A 26,092-nucleotide genomic window follows, 5' to 3' on the forward strand; every position below is an offset into this window, starting at 1 on the left:
TTTTTCAGTCGTAGTCTTCGCTTAGAATAGACATTTATAAAGATATTTACAAATGTCTGGGATCTTCATAAGAAATCGTATTTAGGATTTCTCCTAACATGACATTGACACTTGACAGATTAGATCAAAAAAAGTTTTGAAGTTCAAAGATAAATTTTATGTTATTTACATTACATTTCCAAACTTTTTTCATTTTGAAGATAACACACCTTGATCAAATACTTAAGTTATTAGAATCTTTAACTGCTATACGTCATAGATAAGTTTCATACCTGATAATGTAGGCTGTGTAATGTGTACAGTAGCATTTCGTCATCCTTAGCAATAGTTCGTCATGCCTTTTTTCACGCAGCTGATATGATATTACAACCACAAGTATGAGTTTTATTGCTCAAGGCTGTACGATTCAGTTTGTCATCATTACTGGCAGCGAGTAAACGCTCTATAAAGATCGATTGAAATTGAAAAGAATATTTTAGTGGAATAACTTAATTACCGGTTACCTTGACTTAAATAATAAAAATAAAAAACGAAAAAAGCCACAATGCTGAAAAGTGCCTCAAAAGTGACAATAAATACAGGAAATGTGTTAAACCTTATTGATATTAAGAAAAAAGCTGGACAAAATGTGACCGAGGAGGTTAGTTTCGTATTTTATTTCATTCAATATTATTATCATTTAATGAGAATTGTCAAGTTTAACTATTTATCGAATTACAAGGTATATTATGTATTTTCTTCTTAATATTATCATGACAATGATTTGGCTGCATACAACTCCATACTTTATATATGTCTGATACTAATCTTTATAAGTAACTATTTAATGCTTTATTGGCTTACAATAATAAAGGTCAAGGTATTGTTTTAACAACATTTCAATTAAGTTATATCCTACATAATTTACTCAAACCTATTCCAATATTTTATTCAATAGCAGAATTTGCAATAAATTGTTAAGTAACAATAAGTGTTTTTTTTTTAATTTCTATCTGGCCTTGACTACTGTTCTAAATTCCAAATGAATTGCAACTATTATTTTTTATTATTTAGATGAAAATGTTTGTATTGTTCAAGTAACAATATGTTACTTAAACTTGAATCATTAAATTTATTTAATATATGAATGTTTTACCATGAGAATATTTACATTTTTCAACATTTTCATATTATATATCTGATGGTAAACTTTGTACAGTAAATAAAACAAAAATATGAAAAAAATCATTGTCAGATTTATGTTTATTTTCTGGTTCCATGTTATTTGTCAATTTTTAAAATATTTAAATAAAAAAAGTATTTTCATATTTTTTTTAAATCATTTTATTATATATTTTAAAAATAAAATAAAAAGAGTTTATGCTATTTTTAATTAATAGTATACTGATTCTAGAAAGGGATTTCTTCCAGTCAACCTTTGGTGTATCGGAGGTAAAATAGCTTTAATTTTTTTAAATTGTATAGTATGGTATGTTTAATATAATAATGTTTCAAAATACACTTGATTCAAGTAGATAAGGTCTTATGAAAAGTCATATTGCAGGTTTTTATTGTATGTAAAGCTAACACATGTTCTGAATATTTATTCTACTGAGAAGAAATGGCAAGAAGCTCAGTAGTTACTTTTTCCACCATGTCAATTACAAAGTTATGTCAAGTACAATTATTAGTATAAAATTCATATCCTGCCGAAATATAAATTTATATCCTGCCGAAAAGTCAACATATACTAACTGTTCTCTTTTTTATCGTTTATATAATATTGTGTTGAATATGCTCTATTTTGATTTTGTTTACTTTGGTGTATGATCTTCTTTATTTACAAACATTTAAATATGACATTTAAAAAAAGTAAAAATATTAGCAATGGCTGTTTTTTTTAAGGGATTACTAATATTCCTATTTTTTACTGGTATTATTTATTGGGGGTAGAGCTTTGTGCAAGCTCCTCTGGGTAGGTACCACCCACTCATCAGATATTCTACCACAAAACAGCAGTACTTAATATTGTTGTGTTCTGTTTTGAAGGGTGAGTGAGCCAGTGTAATTATAGGCACAAGGGACATACCACCTTAGTTCCCAAGGTTGGTGATGTAAGCGATGGTTAACATTTCGTACAATGCCAATGGGCATTGCTGACCACTTACCATCAGGTGGCCCCTATGCTCGTACGTCTCCCAACTCTACAAAAAAAAAAATTACCCCTCCCATTACGCTCGGGGTCAGGATCGAACTTGTGATATTTACATTGCTAGGTAAACCATTAAGCTGTTGATGCTTGTCTTTTATGTTATTTACTAATAATTAAACTGTAAAATGAATTCAATGAGCTTTAATCTGCTTTAATGGTGATATATGACCTTCATATGCATACATTATTGATTAAAAAAAATATGAACTTTTTTGCACAATCATGTTCTAAAGTGCTAACATGTAAAACATAATAAGTATGCAAGCAATAAGGTAATAGAATGATGTCATTTTGTTTGATAATTTATGTATGTACTATTTTAACTAATTTCAATATTAGCTTTTATAGCATATTGTTTAAACACATGTATATCATTGTTTGTTAAATAATTTGTTTTCTTTTTTTAAATTGTAAATGTTCGGAAATTGAAATTTGAGGATATTATTTAACCTTGATTCAAGGATATAAAAACGAATTCTAGAAATATTTTATAACGCGTTATCGGAAGCGCGATGGTAACGTTGATGTTTTCATAACATTTCTAAGGTAATGGAGACTTGGATGTGGAAAATTATTAAACTTGCTTATCATCAAAGCAATTTAGTTTTTTTTTTAACTATTTTGAAAAATAAGAAAATCGAGGCAACAGATTAATAATAATTATAAATTATTTAAGATTTTCCATTGTATAAATGGCTAAAATATATCGCGAATGTTTAAAGTAGGTTTATAAGATTTATATATATTTTTTGAGTGTAACATTTCAAACTCCACCATGCATAGCTGCCGTGCTTGTGACGTCATAAAGTAGTTTGTATGATGATGAGGATGAGATTAAAAAAATATATGAACAAAATCACATGAAATAGCTGTCTATATTATAAAGCCAAACCCATTAAAGTTACATACACTTTGTGCAAGCTCGTCTGGGTAGGTACCACCCACTCATCAGACATTCTACCGCAAAACAGCAGTACTTGGTATTGTTGTGTTCCGGCTTGAAGGGTGAGTGAGTCAGTCTGATTACAGGCACAGGGGACATAAGATCTTAGTTTCCAAGGTTGGTAGCGCATTGGCAATGTAAAGGATAGTTAACATTTCTTACAATGCCAATGTCTATTAGCGTTGGTGACCACTTACCATCAGCTGGCCCGTATGCTCGTCCACCTACCTATTCTATAAAAAAGACGTCATATTTTAGAAATAAAAGTTTCCTATTGGGTAGCCATAACGACAAAGTGTAAATATACTCCCTTATAGGTAACCGAGACGAGATAGAACAAGAAGACATTAAACGAAGATCATTGTTTGAAATTCGTAGTATTCTATAACAAAATTCTTTACTTTAATTCATTCAAAAAGGACGATCATAATTTTTTATTTCACTTTTGTCCAATTTTGACGACATATCGACACATGATGACAAAACTATTGCGATTATTCTGCATTCTGTTATTAACAAAAAAGTTATATTTTTTACTTACCTCACGCCGTAAGACCAGCACTATCCGCTATTTTGGAAATTTTACTAATTAGAGACAAATAATTATTTCAGTTATCAGAGAGCATCAAACTAACGCTGTCCGAATGGGGTAACAAAAACGGTTATTCTATTCAAAATGGCACAGCACACGCGGATTCCTCTCAGGCCTCAGATTATATGGTTGTATCCACATCAACGACCACCAAAGAAGCGGTAGTTAACATAACAAGGCCGCATGATGACGTACACAACAAAATGGCGGAAGAGGAACGGAAGAATCTTAAGATTGGTGTCAAAATATTTATAAATGAAGACAGTACAACAGCGCTAAAGGAATGCATGGAAAATGGTAAGTAAAAAACTATAAAAATACCATATATACACAAATAATGCTGGATTAGAACCTCTGTTTTGCTCAAACTTTTCGAAATACATATATTAATTTCATATGCCTTTAAGGATCTTATAACTCTTCATGTGAAATTTGTATTCATTAGCATATCATAAGCATTATAGATATCACTTTTGTTCCTTAATCTTTGAATAAACTTACGGGTTATGGAGCATTACAATAATATATAGACTATATATAATACGTTATAAGCTTTCTCGCTAGCCAATTGATAATGCATGTGCAATAAAAATGTTTTACTACTACCACAAAGAAAAGGAGGTTTAGTATATTTTTCAATTTCAAAACCGGACAAGCATCACAGAAATTTTCATGTACTTAATTTGTGTTTGTTATCCATGTGTCGGATGACATGTGTATCCGCCAACCCTAATTGTAGCAGAGTGGTGGAATAAGTTCCAAACCTTCTCCTCAAAAAGGAGAGAACTTAGCCTAGCAGTGGGCCAGTTACAGTCTTTTACTTTATAATATTCTTATCATACATGACTAATGTTTGACGTTGTGTGAAGTACCAGGGTAGTTAGTTAATTATGAAACAAATGTAGTTCAAATCAAATGCGGAACTAACAATGTTATCATTTATTTATATAAACGTGATGATCGAGCGATAAGATAAATTACTGAAAAATATGTATGTATAAATATACAAAATTATATATATATTTATCATTTAATTTCATCAATAAGAAATTAAGAAATTAAAGTTCTATAAATTATTTCATTAAAAAAAATCAAATGTCAATAGCACTTCAGTAATGTGCTTTGCGGTTAATCTATTATGGTACGAGTGGCTCAAATCTTGCATTTTATTCAATTGAATATGCAATTTATATGAACCAGTATGCTTCCAACCGATTGAGCTGAAATTTTACTCAAACATTATTTGCTTGTGGCAATACAATATGTAAATATATTCCAATTCCAATTGGTCTAGTGGCTAGATATAAAGCTGCAGACCCGGAGGTACTAGGTTCAATTCCCAGGTCGGGCCAATAACAAGTTATTGGGTTTTTCTACTAGAAAATTCTCAGTAACAGCCCGGGGTCTGGTAGTTGGAAGTGTGTACACTCCCGTGCCTCCGAAAGCACGTAAAACCGTTGGTCCTGTCCCTGAACTCTTTCCGGTCGTGTCGGATTGCCGTCCCATTAGATTATGAGAGGTAGGTAGGTAATAGAGAGTGCACCTGTGTTTGCACACACACTTGTGCATTATAATATATCCTGCACAGTTGGCTAATCTCTCTTGAGATTGGCCACCGTGGCCGAATTCGGTCTGGAGGACATTATATTCCAATAAAGAGGTCTTATATAAATCCACACAATTTACCAATAGCTCTGACATACAAACAGCAGTGCTATTCTGTTAGAACACACCTGTGAAATATTGACAACCGGCTTATTGTAATATACTATTTCGATGCGTGTATTCTTCAAATGTTACAATTATTATGGTCAATATCGTATATCCCTTTCCGACATATCACGACCGCTTTCTGCGGTGAGCTTCGACTTGTTTCCTACAGAGTAGCCCTACAATTATTGATTAACACATTATCTTTATTTATAATGCAATACTATTCCACTTAACTACTTGTACCACTTTAAGTACGTATAACAACTTCGGCGTCATTTAAAAAAGTATTTTTTTCAAGAAACCGTAATGAAATCTACGAGACTATTTAGGTTTTGGCCAATGATGTATGTTCAAGGCAATTAATTAATTCAATCCAGCCTTTATACCATAGTATCTATATTTTATTCGTTTTACCTGTATGAATTAAAAAAAAGTTTGTTTTTTAAATTGTGTTTTGAACGTGATTTTTAATCTTATTTTGGACTATCCTATAAATTAACTATTAATATAATTAACCTATATATACTTTTTTTATAAATTATATTTCAGTAGAAGCAACTGATTTCTATTGAAATTAACAATTAAAAGTTCCGTTCTGTTATAATATAATATGCCCGCCTCGACTTTGTACGAGGAAAATTTATAAAAAGTAATCGGACCGCTCATTTCTTCCTATCGAAGTTGAAATTCTCAAAAACTATTTCTGAACGGATGAACTTGTAAATAAACCGATATTTCAGCTTTCCCGACTCAATAGTTTTTGTTGTGTGTTGACAATCAGTTTGGACAAACGGGTTTATAAGTACAGTTAGGTAATAATTAAAAATTTGTTTTCAGTATTCACGGCCCTACATACGGAACACATAGAAAATGTAATATTAGCTTACAATCCGGACGTATCGACCCGTGTCGAGATAAGGGACGAGAACAACACCAAGAGTACATTTACAAAAGCATCCCCGGTTTCACTGGGTAGTAATGTTGGTGAGTATTTGATCTTCAGAATTGGAGAAACTTACTACTCTGACCCATATTATACTAAGTTACCCCTGATTTATGCCTAGGCCTACAAGACACCGAACTATTGGTCTCACCAAGCGGCCCACAGCCAAAAATAATATAAGTTTACTTTTACTGCTTCTGGGCTCAAATGTCAAAGTACCTAGGGGCCTTGAATCTTTAATTTAATTGCTAATTACCATGATAAACTACAAGTTAGCATTTAAAAGAGATATGTTGCTTAGTGGATAGAATATATGTATCTAACATTCGTATGTGCTTAATTAAATTTTGCCACAGGTATTGTTTTTCTATTTACAACCCATTTCCATTTTTCCTATTTACAAATTGTATAAGAGTTGTGTGTTGGAATACATTCAAAAACTACTTCTTAAGAGGAAAGCTGTTACTTAAGACGCCCTACCCTTCCATTCGTGGACGATACTAACATCCCTTATTAACCTTCAACAATTTGGAGGATTTAATTTTCATTTGATCTTGATTTTTTTTTCTTATGCTTAGGACGCGTCTCTAGTACAGAAATGGAGGCGGATAGTGAAGCAGATGCAAGAAAATGCGAAGCTATTCTCCCCGGTATTAAAGTATTATGGGCGGTACTTGAAGATTACGTGAAAGAGGGTACGTGCAACATTTAACATTTTTTATTAATCTGTTAATTTAAATTAAGCAATTCGCAATTAATTGCGAATTATGCTAATCTTAATTGAAATAAACAATAAGAGCCTTCTATTATATAAGCGAAATTGAGTGTTTGATAAAATTCCATTTATATTACTGAATTAGTACCAAAGAAATTGTTATACATATGTATATCAGAATATTCTACAATAGGTATACAAGATAAATATATATATGTACTGCTCGCTATAATGGGAGGTAATTTAAAATGTACTCATTATGATGCAATATAAAATAAATAAAAAAGTATATCTTACCCTACTCCAGGATATGACTAGGTACGTCACGTTAGCATGCGAAAGCGATCTCGTGGCGCTCCTCGTTAAGACGGAAAGGGTACCGCTGCTTTTTTAGTGGGTATTCCGATGTTCGGGGCGCACACGGCGCCTTGGACAAGGGCGAGCCCCACATACTCCCCCACTGTTCCCGTGGGGGAAACGCGTAACGCGTTTTTCCAGAGATTAAAAAAAAAGGATATTACCCAGTTTCATATGAATTAATCTAGCAGTTTTTATGTGACTGAGTAAAAAACTTCCTTCTTCTTGTTTTCAGGACGGGTACAGCAGCTCGGCGTAGCTGACGTCGGTGGTGGCTGTCTCCGGAAACTTCATGGTTGGGCTCGCGTTAAACCGACGATTGCACAAATCAACCTCGCCTCATGCTGCGTGGTCCCTCCATCTCTGCACGCCTTCTGCAGGGCGAATGATGTCCAACTACTCACACACGCTGATCCACCAGGTAAGATAAATGTGTATCTCTCTCACTCACTATAATCACTCAATTCACTCAATATAAAATTTGTTTCGTAATGTATTTCACACAATTTTGATTTCAACCCCTTAAACGAGTAGAGGTATTGCCACCCTAAATATAATATATGACACACAAAGATTTAAATATTGAATTAATATTAATTTATGTGATTAAATAAACGCCCAGTTGAAAACCACAAGTTTTACTGGTGGTAGAGCTTTGTGCAAGCTCATCTGGGTAGGTACCACCCACTCATCAGATATTCTACCGCAAAACAGCAGTACTTGGTGTTGTTGTATTCCGGTTTGAAGGGTGAGTGAGCCAGTGTAATTACAGGCACAAGGGACATAACAACTTAGTTCCCAAGGTTGGTGGCGCATTGGTGATGTAAGCGGTGGTTAACATTTCTTACAATGCCAATGTCTATGGGCGTTGGTGACCACTTACCATTAGGTGGCCCATATGCTTGTCCGCCTTCCTATTCTATAAATAAAAAGAATTAATTATATGTCATTATCTTCCCCGAGCAAAGCTGGAAGCAGTTAGGCTAGTAATTAGTAGTATTTCGTTAATTTGTTTGTTTCAGATCTCCTATCATTAGCAGCATTGAGAACACTCTCCGATGCAGGCATCGGTTGCAATAACTTAGACTGGTGTGCGAGATACCAAGTGCATATAAAATGCAGAGGAGTCCTAGCCCTTAAAGGCTACGTGTGTAAAGCTACACTACAAAATAAAAATAAATAAAATTAAACCAACTTTAAATTATTATAAAAAATATTTATATTTGTTGTATGAATAAATTATTGAATTTCAAAGTGATATATGTATTAAAAACGTTTATTTAACGAAATTAAGATGTTTTCGTAGTATTGCCATATATAAAAAATGAAAGGAAAATAGCAAATATTAATAATAAATATGAATCAATCTAAACTGGACTCTAAATAAAATTGGTTTTTGCATTAAAAATGTGTGACAGGAATAAGTTACCTAATTTTTATGCGTTTCATAAAAATGTGTTAAACGATATGACAAATGATATTTTTTTTTGTAATGTTTTTGTCGGCTTTAAAGGTTGCCAGTGAGTAAAAACTGTTAAAAACAGTATATCTATTTATATTTATGTTATTATTTTGAATCAACAAAATCTGGAAATACTTTTTATTTTTAATATATTTTGCTTTATTATTAAGAGTAGGAAATAATTATTTCATTACCATTCTATTAAACCCATTCGACCGGTTTAATAAAATAGTAATTCTCTATTTAATTATAATTACTTTATTATAATTTGCACACACATGATGATAATTATTATAAATGCAAACGGGACTTTTTTTATCTGTGTTGTCTAATTTAGTTTTAACAATCAATAACCACTTGTGCAAAATGTTTTCGCGTCAAAGCGCGTTTACAAGTCAATTAAAAATACTAGCGCAAATCGGATGGATAATGTAATTGTTTAATTTATAAATTTGCACTCAATTGTGATTATTATTAACATACACATAAAGTCTATTTCACTCTAAACATACAGGTAGTAATTGAAAATAGTTGTTCAAAAGAGGTATAAGAGAAACTCAAACAATTGGACTAAAAATTTCGACAATTGATGGCAATGTTTCGATGAAAAAAGCGTATTCCAATTATGCATTAAGAAATAAAGAATAATAAACAACTCAGACATTGAATTGACATTATATAATTGGTCGAGATCTTGTATAGTCTATGGCTGTGATTCTCAACCAGTGTGCCGCGGCTCTTTTGTGTGCCGCCAAATTTTAGACAATTATGTTAATATTATTAAATTATATGATTTAAAAAGAAAAATCCTTTTAACAGTAATATATATTTAAATCCATAAAATTTGATTGGGTTCGTAATCTATTTTTCGCAGTGTAAAGGTGAATAATTTTTAAACTTATATTTTTCTTTGTGTGCCGCCAAATTTTGAAATCCTTAAAAAAGTGTGCCGCAACAAAAAAAAGGTTAAGAATCACTAGTCTATGGTCTTCATTAAGTTGTTGAGTGTAATAGTGTTGTATTATAAATAAAGAACTTTTTTTTACAGCAAAGCTATTAGAAAATCACATGGAATATGTAGATCTAAGGTTTGTTTATATCGACTCTGTTGGATTTGAATAATCTATAGTGTATTAAATTTATTTACTTTTTAGCACATGGATATAATAAAATTTAGTTTATATACATATTTTATTTACAATCATCACACCAATTACAGTATTTATGTTATTTATATATGTATTCAGTACTTAGATCTTAGACGGATAGTATTTACATACTTTCAGGTTTATTCATTGGTACTTATTTTTAGTTTATTAATTAAAATATGGAATCGTTTTTATTATTTACAGTTATTTGTATTCTCTGTATTGAAATATGACTGAAATATTTAGTTAAAATGTGAAAAATTAAATTTTAAATAAATTTCTCATAAATTATTTTCAGCATGTTGAAGAAAGAAAAATATACTTAATATTAATTGAAGAATGAACTTTATGACTTAATTCTTTATAACATTCCTTAATTCTTTCTAACATTCCTTAAAAATTAACAGTCTTACTTATAAAAGTTGCCTAGCGTGTCTTCGAATTTCAAATGTTTCTTTCGAATGGCAAATCAATAACAGAAAGGGAGAGATCAGTGTTTAACTAATCAATCATTAACTAACTTTTATAAGTAAGGCTAAGACCTCACGGAGCGATTTTCACTCGCGCCCGCTACGGTGGAGGAACAGCTCTTTTATTTTTGAACTCATGAGACCGGAGTTCTGTTCGGTTAAAGCGGACGTCGCGGTTGCGATTATCGCCCGCAAACTTGGCGGGCGATTATCGCAAGACCGCAAGCAAAATGAGTTCTTAGCCTAATGCCTGACACTTGAAATTATTGTTTCAATTGCAATTTGAATATAAACAATAAAATAGTCTTATATCGTATTTTATCACTGCCGTGGCAATAAGAACGTACTCTGATTTTTACTCATAAAATAATTATACTAAATATTGTGTATATTATAAAATTTAAGTGAACTGAAGTTCGACGTTTTCATAATTAAAAAAATAAACTTGTCAAAGAAGAGTCAAGAAGTTATCTGTGCTTCTTGTCTCTTTAAACTGTCAAAGTTTTTTAGTATCTTTCATTTATGTCAATGGGGGCATTATACTTACTGGTGTTTGTTTTTGATAATGCAGAAGTGTCTTCTCTTGCCTATGTTGCTTTACACTTATAACAAGTTAATTTTTTACTTATTTGTCAAATGTCAAATTATGTACATACTGTACTTCACTGTATGTTGTTGCTTTTTAAATGTCAACATTTCATTTATGTTTTGACGAAAAAGGCGCAAATAGCAAATCGATTATGAAAAATGTTAATTTTTTTACTCATTGAATTTTTATTTTTTTTTTTTTTTTGCATTTCATCTGTGTCACTTATACTGTTTTTTTTTAATTACTTAATATAAATGAAGGAATTATCACCTTTAATTACACATTATTATTTAAGTATTTTACATTAAGTAAATAAACAGCCACTTATACTTAATCAAATTAAATGTAATTGACTATTACTTTCTAAATATTTTCTTTCTAAGATAGAATAAATAAAACTGTAGTTTTTGTATTTTATTTTTCAAAAAATATATATATTTATATATATTTATAATCTATGTCATATATGACAAAACACAATCAGATTTATATTAGCAATCCAAGGGTTTCGCTACACGTGTGACCATATAACGACAAAGAAAAGTATATATTATAATGCTCCGATATGCTTATATGCGAAAGAATATTAACCAATCGCTAAATATAATCGTCTGACCTTAACTTGAAGTACTAATATCGATTAACACTTTGCCAGTGTTTAAAGTATTTTTTTAATTAATTTTAATTTAATGTCGTGAAACAATGGTGTTAGTAGTCTAAAACGAAAATGGTTTAAAGATACATACCGAATTGCCATATTTGTATTAAATGTCTGAGAATAACAATTTGCATATTTGATTATATTTGCTTCGTTTGAAAACACACCAACGCAAAAAACTGCAAACACGTTTTAAATACCCAAATCCAGACGGTAATTGGGTTTTTTAGTTACATGGCAAATGAGTAAACTTTGGCAAATATTTTCGTTGCCTTTCCAAGGTTGATTCGTTCAGTAATATTTACCGCCCCTGCGTTAATCGTTCTGCGAATAAGACTAGTAGCTTGACATTCAATTTAATTATGAGAGAATTCATTAAAAATGTATATATGTGTTTTGAATTATGGACTAAGAACGTATTGACTGCTAACTGCCTCGTTGGTCTAGTGACTTGATTTAAGGCCGCAGACCCGGATGTCCTGGGTTCAATTCACAGATCGGGCCAATAAAAAGTTATTGGGTTTTTCTGTCAGAAAATTCTCAGTAGCAGTCCGAAGTCTGGAAGTTGGAAGTGTGTTCACTCCCGTGCCTCCGAAAGCACGTAAAGCCGTTGGTCCTGCGCCTGAACTCTTTCCGGTCGTGTCGGATTGCCGTCCCATCGGATTATGAGAGTTGGGGAACAGAGAGTGCACCTGTGTTTGGACACACACTTGTGCACTATAATATCTCATGCGCAGTTGGCTCTCTCTTGAGATTAGCCGCCGTGGCCGAAATCGGTCTGGAGGACATTATAAAAACTTATTTGTGTGTTTGTAATATCTGTAAATCATCAAACATTTGGTCAAAAGAAGTGAAATTGTTATGAAGCGAACATGCTAAGTCAAATGCCGTCTTGAGGTACTAAGTGAGCAAAAACAGTTTAATTCTAAAGTCTAAAGTTGAATTTTGTCCGTCGTTTAAAATGTGGTCATTAGCTGATTATAACGAAAGACAGCAGGTGCCGAATTGATCGCAGTTAAATCCCGAATTATATACATATTTATTTACATATATTTACAGTCATTATAAGATAATATGTGCAATAAGTTAGTGAATTGGTCTTGACAGATGAATTACTTGTTGGTACGGCTTTGTGCGAGCCCATCTGGGTAGGTATCACCTACTCCTCACATGTTTAACCGCCAAACAGCAATTTTTCTTACTAATTGTTTTTTTTTCTCTGTTTATGTAAAACTTTTGAGAAAAAAAATGTCTTTTAACGTAAACAGCAATACTTAGTATCTTTGTGTTCCAGTTTGAAGGTTACATGAGCCAGTGAAATTGCAGATACGAATGACAAAATCTCAGTTTTTGGTGTCGCATTGACGATCTAAGGAATGGTCAATATTTTTTACAGCGCCAATAAATCTTAGGGCACCACCGCCCACTTATCATTTCCTATTTGCACATTCGCTATTTTATAAATAAAAGAACCTATTTGAATAAACATAGCAACATTTTTATCCCTGTTATTGCAGTGGTTTCTTTCTGAGGTTTATTTGAGTTGAACATTATAATATTTAAAATAATCGATTTGTTTATCGAGTGGTAAGCTGGGATGGCTCTGTGTTAGAACACATGAATATCAAAAGTTTTTTTACTCGGGCAAGGATTACAAGTGTTAATATGATTAGCTTGTGCTTATAATTAATTTTGTACGCGGCGGTAATGTATAACATCGGAGGAAACTTTAATAGTATTCTGTATTTTGGATGAATAAAATATATGGATGACTAATAAAATCACAACGTCTGTGATATTAATCTTTTGAAATCAGCAATTAATTTCCCTTATTAAATAGGAACATAGCATAGAGTTTAATGTTTTCTATCATCAGTATTTAAACCATAAAAAAAGGTCCTTCGAGCCGGATTTTTTAAAATTATTTTAAAATAATATCATATGATGTATACAAAATGTGATTGTAAAATTTAATCCTCTATTATTTTAAAGTCTGTATGCATAAAGTAAAAATACTCATAAAATTCGATATTGTGATAATTTCTGTAAAACTAATAAATTTCATAAACTTCAACACAGCTATAGACCACCCTCAAACGAAGAATTAAATCTCAATTTATATTCCGAAGCCGCAAGAAGCAACGAAATCAAGCGAATAACTTTATAATGGTATAAAATAAAAAGGGGTTAGCAGTAACCGGATATTGCCTTCCGTGGCGACCCTTCGCTTCCGGTGAGTTTTTTTATTATATCAATTGTGGATTCTGTCATCGCTTTTATTGCGTTTGAGTAGAATCAGGTGCAAAGAATATGATTTTGCTTTAATTTTGTAAAATTTATTTATTCTAAGTATTATATAACAATGTAATTGCTAAATAACAAATAATATTTTTAAGAATACGATAGTGTTCCGCTACAAAATCTCAAATTGGTACCTAATAATAATGAAAAATGTTTGTGTCTACGTGACGGTGTAATATTTCGATGCGATTTCATGTTCTTGAAATATAATTGCTGTGCTTATTCTAGTCTATTCTAGTTAAAATACTTCGTAATGAGGTTTGAATTATGAAGATTTTATACATTTAATTAAGCGGTGATGGCCTTGTGGTTAGAAGACGTGAATCTTAACCGACAATTATGAGTTCAAACCCGGGCAAGCAAAACTGAATCTTAATAATTTGAAAATCGCCATAAGATAGGAAGTGGATGAGCCAGAATATTTACGTGCGTTCGTCACTGGTGGTAGGGCTTTGTGCAAGCTCGTCTGGGTAAGTACCACCCACTCATGATATTCTACCACAAAACAGCAGTACTTGATATTATTCCGGTTTGAAGGGTGAGTGAAGCAGTGTAATTACAGGCATAAGAGACATAAAATCTTAGTTCCCAAGGTTGGTGGCGCATTGGCTATGTAGGCGATGGTTGACATTTCTTGCTATCACAATGTTGGTGACCACTTACCATCAGGTGGCCCATAGGCTCGTCCGCCTTCCTGTTCTATAAAAAAAACCATCTACAAGGGATATAATATCTTAGATTCCATCATTGTCAATCTTTATCGATGTAAGGAATAGTTTTTACTTCTTACAGTATCATTGTGTCTCATTTCCTTGTCTATCTATATACACTTAAAATGAATATCAAAAATGCACTTAAAAACTAAACGGTTCTTGCCCAATTTAGGCTCACAATCATCGGCTAAGAACCAACTCTTCTACACATTAGAATATTTTACGAGAACTCTAAATAAATAATAACTAAGAATTCTAAATTATATGTAACCAAAATCCACAAAGTGAGGTAATTGAATTATCGAACGTTGCACAATAGAGAGTTGTTTTGAAAGCGGGAAATTGTGCGGGGACAATTTCGGCGAGATCTGCGCGCACGCTTCACCGTCACGTGTACTGTCAACAAAACAGATATGTAAATTTTTATATTAAAATAATAGCGTTCATATTATTATCATTCAAAAATGTAATAATGCTTAATTTATTTAAGTAGCCTTTTTCAAATATATATAAATCGTCAAATTACAAGATTAAATTATATTTAAAGTTACCAATGGTTTGGATTTTAAATTATACCGCGAAAAGAACCAGCAAGAAACTTGGTAAGTACTCTTTTCGATCAATCAAATGACAGTTATGTTAATTTTAAGCAGGATATTTTATAATTGTATAATATAGTAACAGCCTGTTAATGTCCCACTGCTGGGTTAACGCCTCCTCTCCCTTTCGAGGAGAAGGTTTGAAGCTTATTCCACCACGCTGCTCCAATGCGTGTTGGTAGAATACACATGTGGCATAATTTCAATGAAATAAGACATATGCAGGTTTCCTCAGGATGTTTTCCTTCACCGTCAAGCACGAGATGAATTATAAACACAAATTGTATAATATATCCTCCTTAAAATCAGCGAATAAAACCAAACTCTTTTCAGTTTCCGAACATTCAATACATTCTTGGGTAAGAAAGAAGATGACAGTCAAAGTGGAAACTTGGTGTGATTTTCTTCTCGTGCCTTCAGTTTCACGTTACGTCATTTATCGATGAATGCTCGACATGTTTCTTAAATACAATTGCCATTATCATGGAGACTGGATTTAAAATTTCTCAGGAATGTTAACAGTCACGTAAAACTGGTGGTTTATAGCGCAAGAAATTGGAGTAGTTAGTTTGAAACTGAAATATTTAATAATAATTTCTAAGACGTATACTTACATATTGGATAGAAAGTTTTAAAGTTTTATCTTTAAATTTGTAAAAATGACAATATTTATATTTAATTCTACAATACATATGATTGCGATTTATATAATATACAATTTTTTTTATTAAGTAAAATTAACGTCTTTAGGGATTGCACAGCCATTACTATTCCATAATCAGGTAGATATTGAGTTTCAGCTTTCAAAATGAACACAAAGTATGATTAAGAAGGTTATGGTCATGTGTTTAGTCCGTAGAATCATATTATAATTGTCAAATATCAATAGACATGATTTTCTAGCATAATTATTACTTATTCTTTCGAAAACAACCCATAATTCATCTGCATCCTACTAAGAATGGGTTCTTACAATAAAAAAATACTCAATTAGATTGAAATTTTGTATTGAACATAAATATAGACAGAGAAATATACATGAACGAGCATTAAGCATTAAAATCTTATATTTTTATATAATTTGGTATATCTTTAAGCTACAATTTGCTAGGCCATACTCTATTTATTTGTCGAAAAAAAAACTCGAGCGGTCTACATTAACCGTAATTAGGAATGATTTTACTAGTGGATTGGTTATCTTTTACTACCGTACGAGTGTTGGATTAATAAATACGCTTCTCAAAAAGAATTAGCTTTGGCTTAGTACCGTACCGGCTTAGTAAGCCCGCAGAACTATGACAGTTAGAGAATATAAAGGACTTATCCTTTATATTCTCTAACTGTCATAGTTACCTGTTCACGCACTCACTTGCGCATAGTAATATCTCTAAATACATTTTTTTTTCGAATTGATAGTAGCTATAGGTCCGAATAGCCTCGACACCGTCACAATTCTCAGCTGGATGTTGGGAGCCCCTTCAAGGGCTCAGAATATGCGCGTCCCAAGGGTGTCTCCTGGGAGGCCGAACTTCAGCTTAGGCTGCCGTCGACTTCGGGGACCACACATTGTAATACGTACCCTCCCGTACGTATTACAATGTGTGGTTTATGATGTACAAAGCTCTTAGCGCTCGGCGCGTAAGTGGACGTCAGCGTAATATTTCGAGCGTCAGATGACGTCAGGGTAATATTTGTTATTGTAATTGCGTTAACGTATGAGATCGGTACATGAACTCGTATGTTTACACATAAATTCCCATGAGTACTTTGACACTCATACATTTTTTTTATTTTCATTGCTGTCCCTTTAAAATTAATTTACTTAGCATGTTATTAATATACATTGAATGCATAAGTAACTTCAATATTATAAGTCTTAAAATTTACTTTATGTTGAAATAAAAAAAATTAAAATTATTTCGTTTTCATTTTAATTATAAAAAAGATATTCAAGAAATATGTTAATTACATTTATAGTTTTTTTTGCTGTCGGTACACCATGCGCATGAGCATCAGAGCTTTAGTTCAGCGCGTGCGTTTGTCACCGTGAAATTGTCGCACTCTTGCTTTCTCGTGACGTGATGTCCTTTCGCTTTAATTGCTATGGATCATTATTGTCATTGTCGAGGTGACTGACCTGCGCAATGTCATTGCATTCCGTTATAACCGGTAGGTATTTGAGCGCATTCAATTATTATTATAACATGTAAAATTATACATGCATTTGTATGTTTTGAGTGTGTTAGGTGAATGATCACGTCAATATCGGTTAAAATAATTAAATCTATAAACACATCTTTATTTAATAACGTAATTTTTATAATAATTTACCATGATTATTGTAGTTACTAAATGTAGTTATACGCTTATATTTTGTATTCAATAAGGTTAATACAATATTTAAAATTAAATATAATAATAATTCACATGAAAATAGGTATACATAGTAAAATATTGTCGTTTTAGACTTATATATACATAAGTATAAATTAATAAATATACAGATAAGACTGAAACATTATAAATATAAACTTAAGTCCAAAAACTTGCACAAAATCAATAATTAACATTTCAATAGTTCGAAACCCATTCAACTGCAAAATAGCTTACTTAACAGCTAATAATATTAATTCAACCAAAGGTAATTCACTCGTTCAGGGATTCAATTCTACTTAGCTATAACGATTACGATACTATCTCGATTCAATTCCAATCCAACTTTTACAATTCTATATTTAATTGGATCGGAACAGAACCGATACGATGTTAACATAAGCTGCTATATTTAAACCAAATTTAATTGTTAACTTTTATGCCAATAAATGATAGTACATTAATAAATTGGAAAACGGATAAACGACAAAGATTACGCTTCGATTCGATTGCGATAAAGTGACAATTTGTTAGTAGAATTGGTCGTCAAAAAATAACACAAAGCGATACATAATTTAAGCAAATTTGGTTGCTTGGCTACAGCTTTTATCATTATCAAGTATTGCCAGGGTAAGATACCAGGGCAATAATATTATTGTAAAATAGAAACTTAGTGAGTTTGCATATTTCATACTAAATATTGTTCAATCTCGACGCCGAGATGGTTCAAAGGCAAAGAACAAACCTTAGATAGCTAGTTTGAACTTGGACAAGTTCCACTTATTATTAGTGTTTCAAAAATCATCTCGTGCAACGGTGAAGGAAAACTGTTAGCTTTGGATAAAATTCAACACACATTTGAACTACTCCTATTTCCAAAGCAGTGTAGTGAAATGAGCTCCAACGATAAGCTTTATAGTGAAGAGGAGAGGAAGGGCTAGCTGATTTGATTATTTTATACTTGAACGATAGACGGATATAATATATTTATATAAATAACATTTGTCATACGAGACGTTTGTATTCTTATAACATGAGATAATTCTCGTGTTATAAGAATACTAGCCTATAAACATTATTAAACTTAACAGATTCGTAAATAATTATAAAAAATCATTATAGGTTGTATAAAATTTTCCCAGTTATTGTGTTATATTTAATTACAGTTTTTTTTTTTATAGAATACGAAGGCGGACGAGCGTATGGGCCACCTGATGGTAAGTTGTCACCAACGCCTATAGACATTGGCATTTAATATTATTAATTATTTATTTGGAATATTCCACCACTGAATTTTCATGTGCTTAATTTGTTATTAAAACTCATCTCGTGCTATACTGTGAAGGAAAACATCGTAAGGAAACCTGCATGTGTCTAATTTCACTGAAATTGTGCAACATGTGTATTCCACCAAACTACACTGGAGCAGCGTGGAGAAATAAGCTCCAAACCATCTCCTCAAAAAAGGGAGAGAAGGCCTTTAGCCCAACAGTGGGACATTCACAGGCTGTTACTGTACTGTACTATAAAGAATTATTTAAGATTAGGTACAACACATTTAATTCAACTTACATAACTATTATATTGCATAATTACGGCTACCACGCTCACGATGTGATATAGACGTGTCCACTACGAGGTGATGGAAACCCTAGTATTCTTTAAATATGTCAAGCATCAATGACAAAGTAAGTACGTGAAAATGCAGTGATGCTTGCTAGGTTTTTAACGTCGCATTTATGGTATGGTATATTATGGTATCCACATACAATATAGTTAGTTTTAAGTTAATGTAAAAAGTGTTTTGATGTGTATTATATATATACAACTGTTGGAGATCCAAATAAATAAATAATTGGGACGTTACTTATCCTTAGCGTTTAAGCCTAGTACAAGGGAAAAGGTATTGATATGTATTGGTAATTTAAATTATTGGTGGTAGGGCTTTGTGCAAGCTCGTCTGGGTATGTACCACCCACTCATCAGATATTCTACCGCAAAACAGCAGTACTTGGTATTGTTGTGTTCCAGTTTGAAGGGTGAGTGAGCCAGTGTAAGTAATTACGTGCCTGTAAAGGCACAAATCTTAGTTCCCAAGGTTGGTGGCGCATTAGCTATGTAAGCGATGGTTGACATTTCTTACAATACCAATGTCTTAGGACGTTTGGTGACCACTTACCATCAGGTGGCCCAAATGCTCGTCCGCCTTCTATTCTTTAAATAAATAATAATAATAAAAACATACTTTATTCAAGTAGGCGTTGCGAGCTCTTTTGTGTCGTTATTTTATAAAAAAAAAAAAATTAAAATTACGTTCGATTAAGAATGCAGATTATTCCGCGAAACTCAGTATTTACCTTCTCTTTTTGACAAACAAGTTACATAGATAACAAAATACAATTGAATTATATATCCTGCACGGAAATCAACAAATACTAACTTCACACTTTTTATCATTAATGTAAGCCTATATCAAATAATACGCTTAAATACGCCTTATTAATCAAAGTTTTCTTAAAATTTGATTTAAATTTATGAATTCGCAAGGCGAAAGAATTAAACGAATTTTATAATAGAAGTGACATTAAGAGTAACGTTTGTTAGGTTAAATAGCTCTACTACGGTATATTATATATTGTCTTAATTATTAGTGGAAACTCGATTGATTTGTGTTATTTTATTGTTAAATAAATGCCTCATTAAATATTTGAATTATGTTCTAATAAACCTTACTTTACATAATTAATGTTTAATTATGTCGATAAAGCTTTTCCTTATCCTCAGCCGTGACGTATGCCTCTGGTTCAACTCATTCATCGAGTGATTCATTAATTGTAAGATATAATTAATTAGCATAAATAATTTTATTTATATTACTACCATTTAAATTAACCATTGACGTGGTTTGGGTCAGAATAACGTAGTAACGAAAATAGAAATATTTAGACAGGAAATGATCAATATCTGGTATGCAATAAATAGTCAGCGCATAATTGCTTACAAGATAAAATGAGTTAACAGCTAAAAAATATAAGTTGTAATGCGGTATGTAACGTGTGCCAGTCAATATATTGTATAAATTAAAAACAAAGCAAGCGACTTAGACACTATACTGGATTAAATAAAGTAAAAAATTAATATACCAATAATAAGTAATACAATATAACGCCCATAGACATTGTAAGAAATGTTAACCATCGCTTATACCGCCAATGCGCCATCAACCTTGGGAACCAAGATGTATGTCCCTTGTGCCTGTAATTACACTGGCTCACTCACACTTCAAACCGGAACATAACAATACCAAGTACTACTGTTTTAAAAAAAAAGTACCTACACATATAGATTAGATTTATTATTATTTTTAATCAGTTCTTGAATTATTTAATATTCAACTAATTGTTTAATGAGTATTTTTATTATAAAAAAAAATCAATCAACAGCCAATCGTTGTCCACTGCTGAACATAGGCCTCTCCCAAGGTGCGCCAAAGCTCCCTGTCCTCCGCCTTCCGCATCCAGTTGGTGCCCGCCACCTTCTTGAGGTCGTCGGTCCACCTGGCTGGAGGGCGCCCTACGCTGCGCTTGCCGATTCGCGGTCTCCACTCTAGGACTCGTCTGCTCCAACGGCCATCGGTCCTACGACATACGTGACCAGCCCACTGCCACTTCAGCCTGCTAATTTTGCAAGCTATGTCGGTGACTCCGGTTCTTTTCCGGATAATCTCATTTCTGATCTTATCCTTCAAAGATACTCCGAGCATAGCTCGCTCCATAGCACGCTGAGCGACTTTGAATTTGTGGACTAGTCCCGCAGTTAGTGTCCACGTTTCGGCACCGTATGTCATGGCAGGTAAGACGCATTGGTTGAAGACTTTCGTCTTCAAACATTGCGGTATAGACGACTTGAGGACTTGACGAAGGTTGCCAAATGCTGCCCATCCCAAGCGAATTCTTCGATCGGCTTCCTTCTCGAAGTTGTTCCTACCGACTTGTATTATCTGTCCTAGGTAGGTATATTCACTAACAACTTCGAGAGGTTTCCCCTCGACGTATATCGGTCCCGGCACGACATGCCTATTGAACATGACCTTGGTCTTTTCCAAGTTCATACCGAGACCGACACACCGGGAAGACTCGCCTAGGCTACGCAGCATTTCGGTGAGTCTCACCGAAATGCTGCGTAAAAAAAAATAATTAAGACAAAATCAATTCCTTAGATTATACTAATTAATTCCTCTTCCAACAATTACAAAGATTTTATCAGAGCATACATTTTAAAAAAAATTTTACGTCAATCTTTATCAATTGTATAAAAAATACTTAAGGAACATTTATGATATATGTCAAAGTTATATTCATATTATTTTCACGTAGTATTATAGTACATTGTAACAGCCTGTGAATGTCCCACTACTGGGCTAAGGCCTCCTCTCCCTTTTTTCAGCAAAAGGTATGGAGCTTATTCCACCACGCTGCTTCAATACTGGTTGGTGGAATACACATGTGGCAGAATTTGAAATTAGACACATGCAGGTTTCCTTACGATGTTTTCCTTCATCGTAAAGCACGAGATGAATTATAATCACAAATTAAACACATGAAAACTCAGTGGTGCTTGCCCGGGTTTGAACCCACGATCTTCGGTTAAGATTCATTCACGCGTTCTTACCACTGGGCCATATCTTCACGTAAAATTTATTAATTTAAGTTTTATATATTGTATAAAAATGATTTATAAAATAATTTAAAGAATATATTTTATGTCAATCTAGCTTTAAACTTATAATAATCCTAATGCAGGTCTGTTGCCGGTCTTTAAGGAATGAGTACGCTTTCTTGAAGGTTGCTATGTTATATCGGTTCGGGAAAGTCGCTGGCGAAAGCTGGTTTCACCAAGTGTTTGTGCGAGGCAGGAAATACCTAAAAAATCATGCTGTTATGGATTTCTAGACATCGAGGTGGTGAGGATGAAAAAAATAGATATGATTGAAATAAAATATTTAACCTTCTCCTCAAAAGGGAGAGGAGGACTTAGCCCAGCAGTGGGACATTAATAGGCTGTTACTGAACTGTACATATAGGTTATCCTCGTCTTTGTGGTCCATTAGCGCATCTGTCTATTATTTTGCTTGCATATTCTCATTTTCAGCCAGTATCACAGTCGAAATTTCAAGACAACACAATATTAATTGCCTTTTGTTTTGTATATTTCCTAATTTTAATTTTTTGATCTATTGAAGGTCATTAAAGTTAATATAAGTAATACATATCAATCTTTACCGAATATGACAGGTTCAAGCCCAAGCAAGCACCATATACTTTTGATGTTCTTAATTTTTGTTTATAAGGTGCTCGATGGTGAAGGGGAACATCATGAAGCAACTTGCATATTGTTTATAACAACCCGCATCGAAACAACGGTGGAAAAAACATCAAACAGTAGGCAGGTACATATACATAACTACTGTTACATGTTACATGGAATGTTTTATGATCTGTAATGTGATTACAAATATAATTTATAATTAATTCAAGAAGACATATATTCATGATATGTACGCTTTGTTTTATCTGTGCTAAGTTATAAACGTCAATCAAGATGTTATCTGGGGCGTGTTCGTTTCACACTCGTCTCCATCGAGCGCGTCTGATTGTCGTGAGGTTGCGAAAGTAACATTACTGCGTTATTGTCAATGGCATTTCTTCTCTTTCTCGGAACAAGTGTATCTGTATATGTTGTACGTTGAACTCTTCTGTGTACGACATGAAGAGGTTTATAAAGATTTACCTACGGGGCAAGGAAGTTGATTATTTATAAGGGAACTGTAAATAACGATAACGAGTCTTTTAAGTACCAATTATTTTATCTTCAAATCGTTTACTAAATATTTCTTTGTTTGTATTGGTTACAGGATAGAAAGAAAGGGAGAGTGTCTGTATCTGCACTTAATTTCGCGCTTTTATATCGGCTGTGCAGTTGGCTAGTATCCGTTGAGATTGGCCAAGTCTGAAATTACCAGTAGGGCAACGACCATTTTTTGTATAATACAGATAGGCGGATAGGAAATGGACCATCAGATGTTGGCTCTGAAAGAAATATTCAATATCTTCAAAAGTACCTGACCTAGCTTAATTAAATATTTCAATATTCTTTAATGTTGTCTCTATTTCATAAAGCTAGGTCAGGTACTTTTGAAGATAATAAAGCTATTCTAACCGACCCTTTTTCTTTGCGGTCCAGAGTATTATTACATAAAAAACGGGTATGTTCTTTTATGGAATAATACTGATCCTACAAATGTCCTATAGTTGAATAACAAAGTGTAGGCAAGTAATAACTTAATAACCTAGTCTGTTTATTGATTGTTTATATATAATTCACTTGTCATACCTACCTACTCTACCAATAAACATTTACATGCAATTATTTATATAAAATAATATTTTCCTTAAAATTATACCTATTCATATTATACAAACCTAACCTAACCTACCTAGCCTTTAGGTATCTAAACTTGTTTATATAAGTATTATAGAGTATAAGAGTTCAAACCCAGGCAAGCACCACTAAATTTTCATGTGCTTAATTTGTGTTTATAATTCATATCGTGCTTGACAGTTAATTAAAACATCTTGAGGAAACCTGCATGTGCCTAATTTCACTGAAATTCTGCCACATGTAGATTCCACCATCCCGCATTGGAGCAGCGTGGTGGAATAAGCTCCAAACCTCCTCAAAAAGAAAACGGGGCCATAGTCCAATAGTGGGACATTCACGGGCATATTTGTCCTTAATTCCAAATTATATATTTTCGGTTAAAACGCTTGGGCTTTGGAGTAACAGACCAATGAAAATATCTGGAAGATAGTACAGCCCATTCTTTTGCCTTAAATTATAACATGGCGCACTCATTTTTCGTGTAGATATTTACTGGTGGTAGAGCCAGAGCTTGTTTGTGCAAGCTCGTCTGGGTAGGTACCACCCCCTCTTCAGATATTCTACCGCAAAACAGCAGTACTTGAAATTGTTGTGTTCCGATTTGAAGAGAGAATGAGTCAGTGTAATTACAGGCACAAGGGACATAACATCTTAGTTCACAAGGTTGGTGGCGCATTGGCGATGTAAGCGATGGTTAGTTGGTATGGTTAACAATTTTTACAATGCCAATGTCTATGATCTATGTAACTTGACAGTATATATTTATATTTTATTTAGGTACATACATTATCCAAAAAATATGTTCTAAAAATATTCAAATAAATAAAAAATAATAATAACAAAGAATTTTATATATTTATATCTTTTAAAACGAGATAATTAGCATATTAAATATAAAATTAATAACAACTCAATGTACGGAAAAACTCAAAAATAAACTGATACTTCGAACTTGGACTTCAACGATAAATAAAATAAAAAACCAAGGCAGCTATGTAAAACTTGTAGCATTTCCTCCTACCTACGAAAATTGGCCGATCGCCATGGGATGAGCCCGAATACGCCACGTCTACATTTTGGTCCATAAAGATGTAAACATCAGATCGTCTCGCTCTAACGCAGCAGCATGTTCGATGAAAGAAAGAGATAGGACCATAAGATGCAGTTTCACAGCTAATGAAACGTAACCACTGTCCGGTTGCGCCTACGCATCTCGTGCCAAAATTGTCTTACAACAAAATTATTCTTTAAGTATTTTTTTAAATAATAAAGAAGTAATACTCTATCTTGATAATTCTATTTTTATACGTATTTATTTTGTCTTTAATTTTGTAAACAAAATAAACGAAACTCTAACTATCTCGTAACTTAAAATTTTTCTTCTTAAGATAAATTTGTTTGAAATTCACACTTATCGCTTAAGACTTTGGACTTAAAATTTATTTATTTCATATTGTCGTACTTAAGTTGTACTAGACAGGTAATAGTACAAAATGATCAGTGCTTAATAACCTGCACCAATAGAGTCATACTCTTTTAGGTATAGCAATATTTATGAAGTGGAAAAGAGACGGCTATATTTCGATTGTATCCCCAAGAAGCTTGATGCATACATTTGTTGACTCAACAGGTTTTGTCAGAGGTTGTCAACTGTTGCTGGTGGAACTTTCGTCAAGAATATTATTTCTTCAATAAAATAGATTTTCCATCGTGCCAACGTTACTTTTCCACTTATTATTAATAATAGAATTAAAAAAAAAACTTAAATACAAAAAACTATGTTCAATAAATATCATTTTTGTAAAATATAAAAATTAAATAAGAAGTTTTTTTTTTGCAAATGATAAAATTAAATGTTCACATCCGATCGTACACATGACTGAC

The 26,092-nt window shown here is 32.7% G+C and overlaps 1 protein-coding gene across 1 annotated transcript; it reads left to right on the forward strand.

The window, feature by feature from the left end:
• Window positions 1–138: 138 nt before the first annotated feature.
• On the forward strand, window positions 139–10,101 carry LOC126777244 (glutamate--cysteine ligase regulatory subunit). The gene is made up of 6 exons (XM_050500242.1): window positions 139–640; window positions 3,747–4,023; window positions 6,277–6,423; window positions 6,961–7,077; window positions 7,690–7,875; window positions 8,477–10,101. Exons 1-6 carry the CDS (start codon window positions 545–547, stop codon window positions 8,635–8,637), a joined length of 984 nt encoding a protein of 327 aa, XP_050356199.1. The 5' UTR covers window positions 139–544; the 3' UTR covers window positions 8,638–10,101.
• Window positions 10,102–26,092: the final 15,991 nt, after the last annotated feature.

The sequence above is a fragment of the Nymphalis io genome, chromosome 22 (assembly GCF_905147045.1).
Source record: "Nymphalis io chromosome 22, ilAglIoxx1.1, whole genome shotgun sequence".
NCBI lineage: Eukaryota > Metazoa > Arthropoda > Insecta > Lepidoptera > Nymphalidae > Nymphalis > Nymphalis io.

Coding starts and splice junctions, on each gene's coding strand:
- LOC126777244 (XM_050500242.1), top strand. CDS start 545: ATGCTGAAAAGTGCCTCAAAAGTGACAATAAATACAGGAAATGTGTTA. Junction 4,024..6,276: donor AAAGGAATGCATGGAAAATG/GTAAGTAAAAAA, acceptor ATTTGTTTTCAG/TATTCACGGCCCTACATACG. Junction 7,876..8,476: donor CACACACGCTGATCCACCAG/GTAAGATAAATG, acceptor TGTTTGTTTCAG/ATCTCCTATCATTAGCAGCA.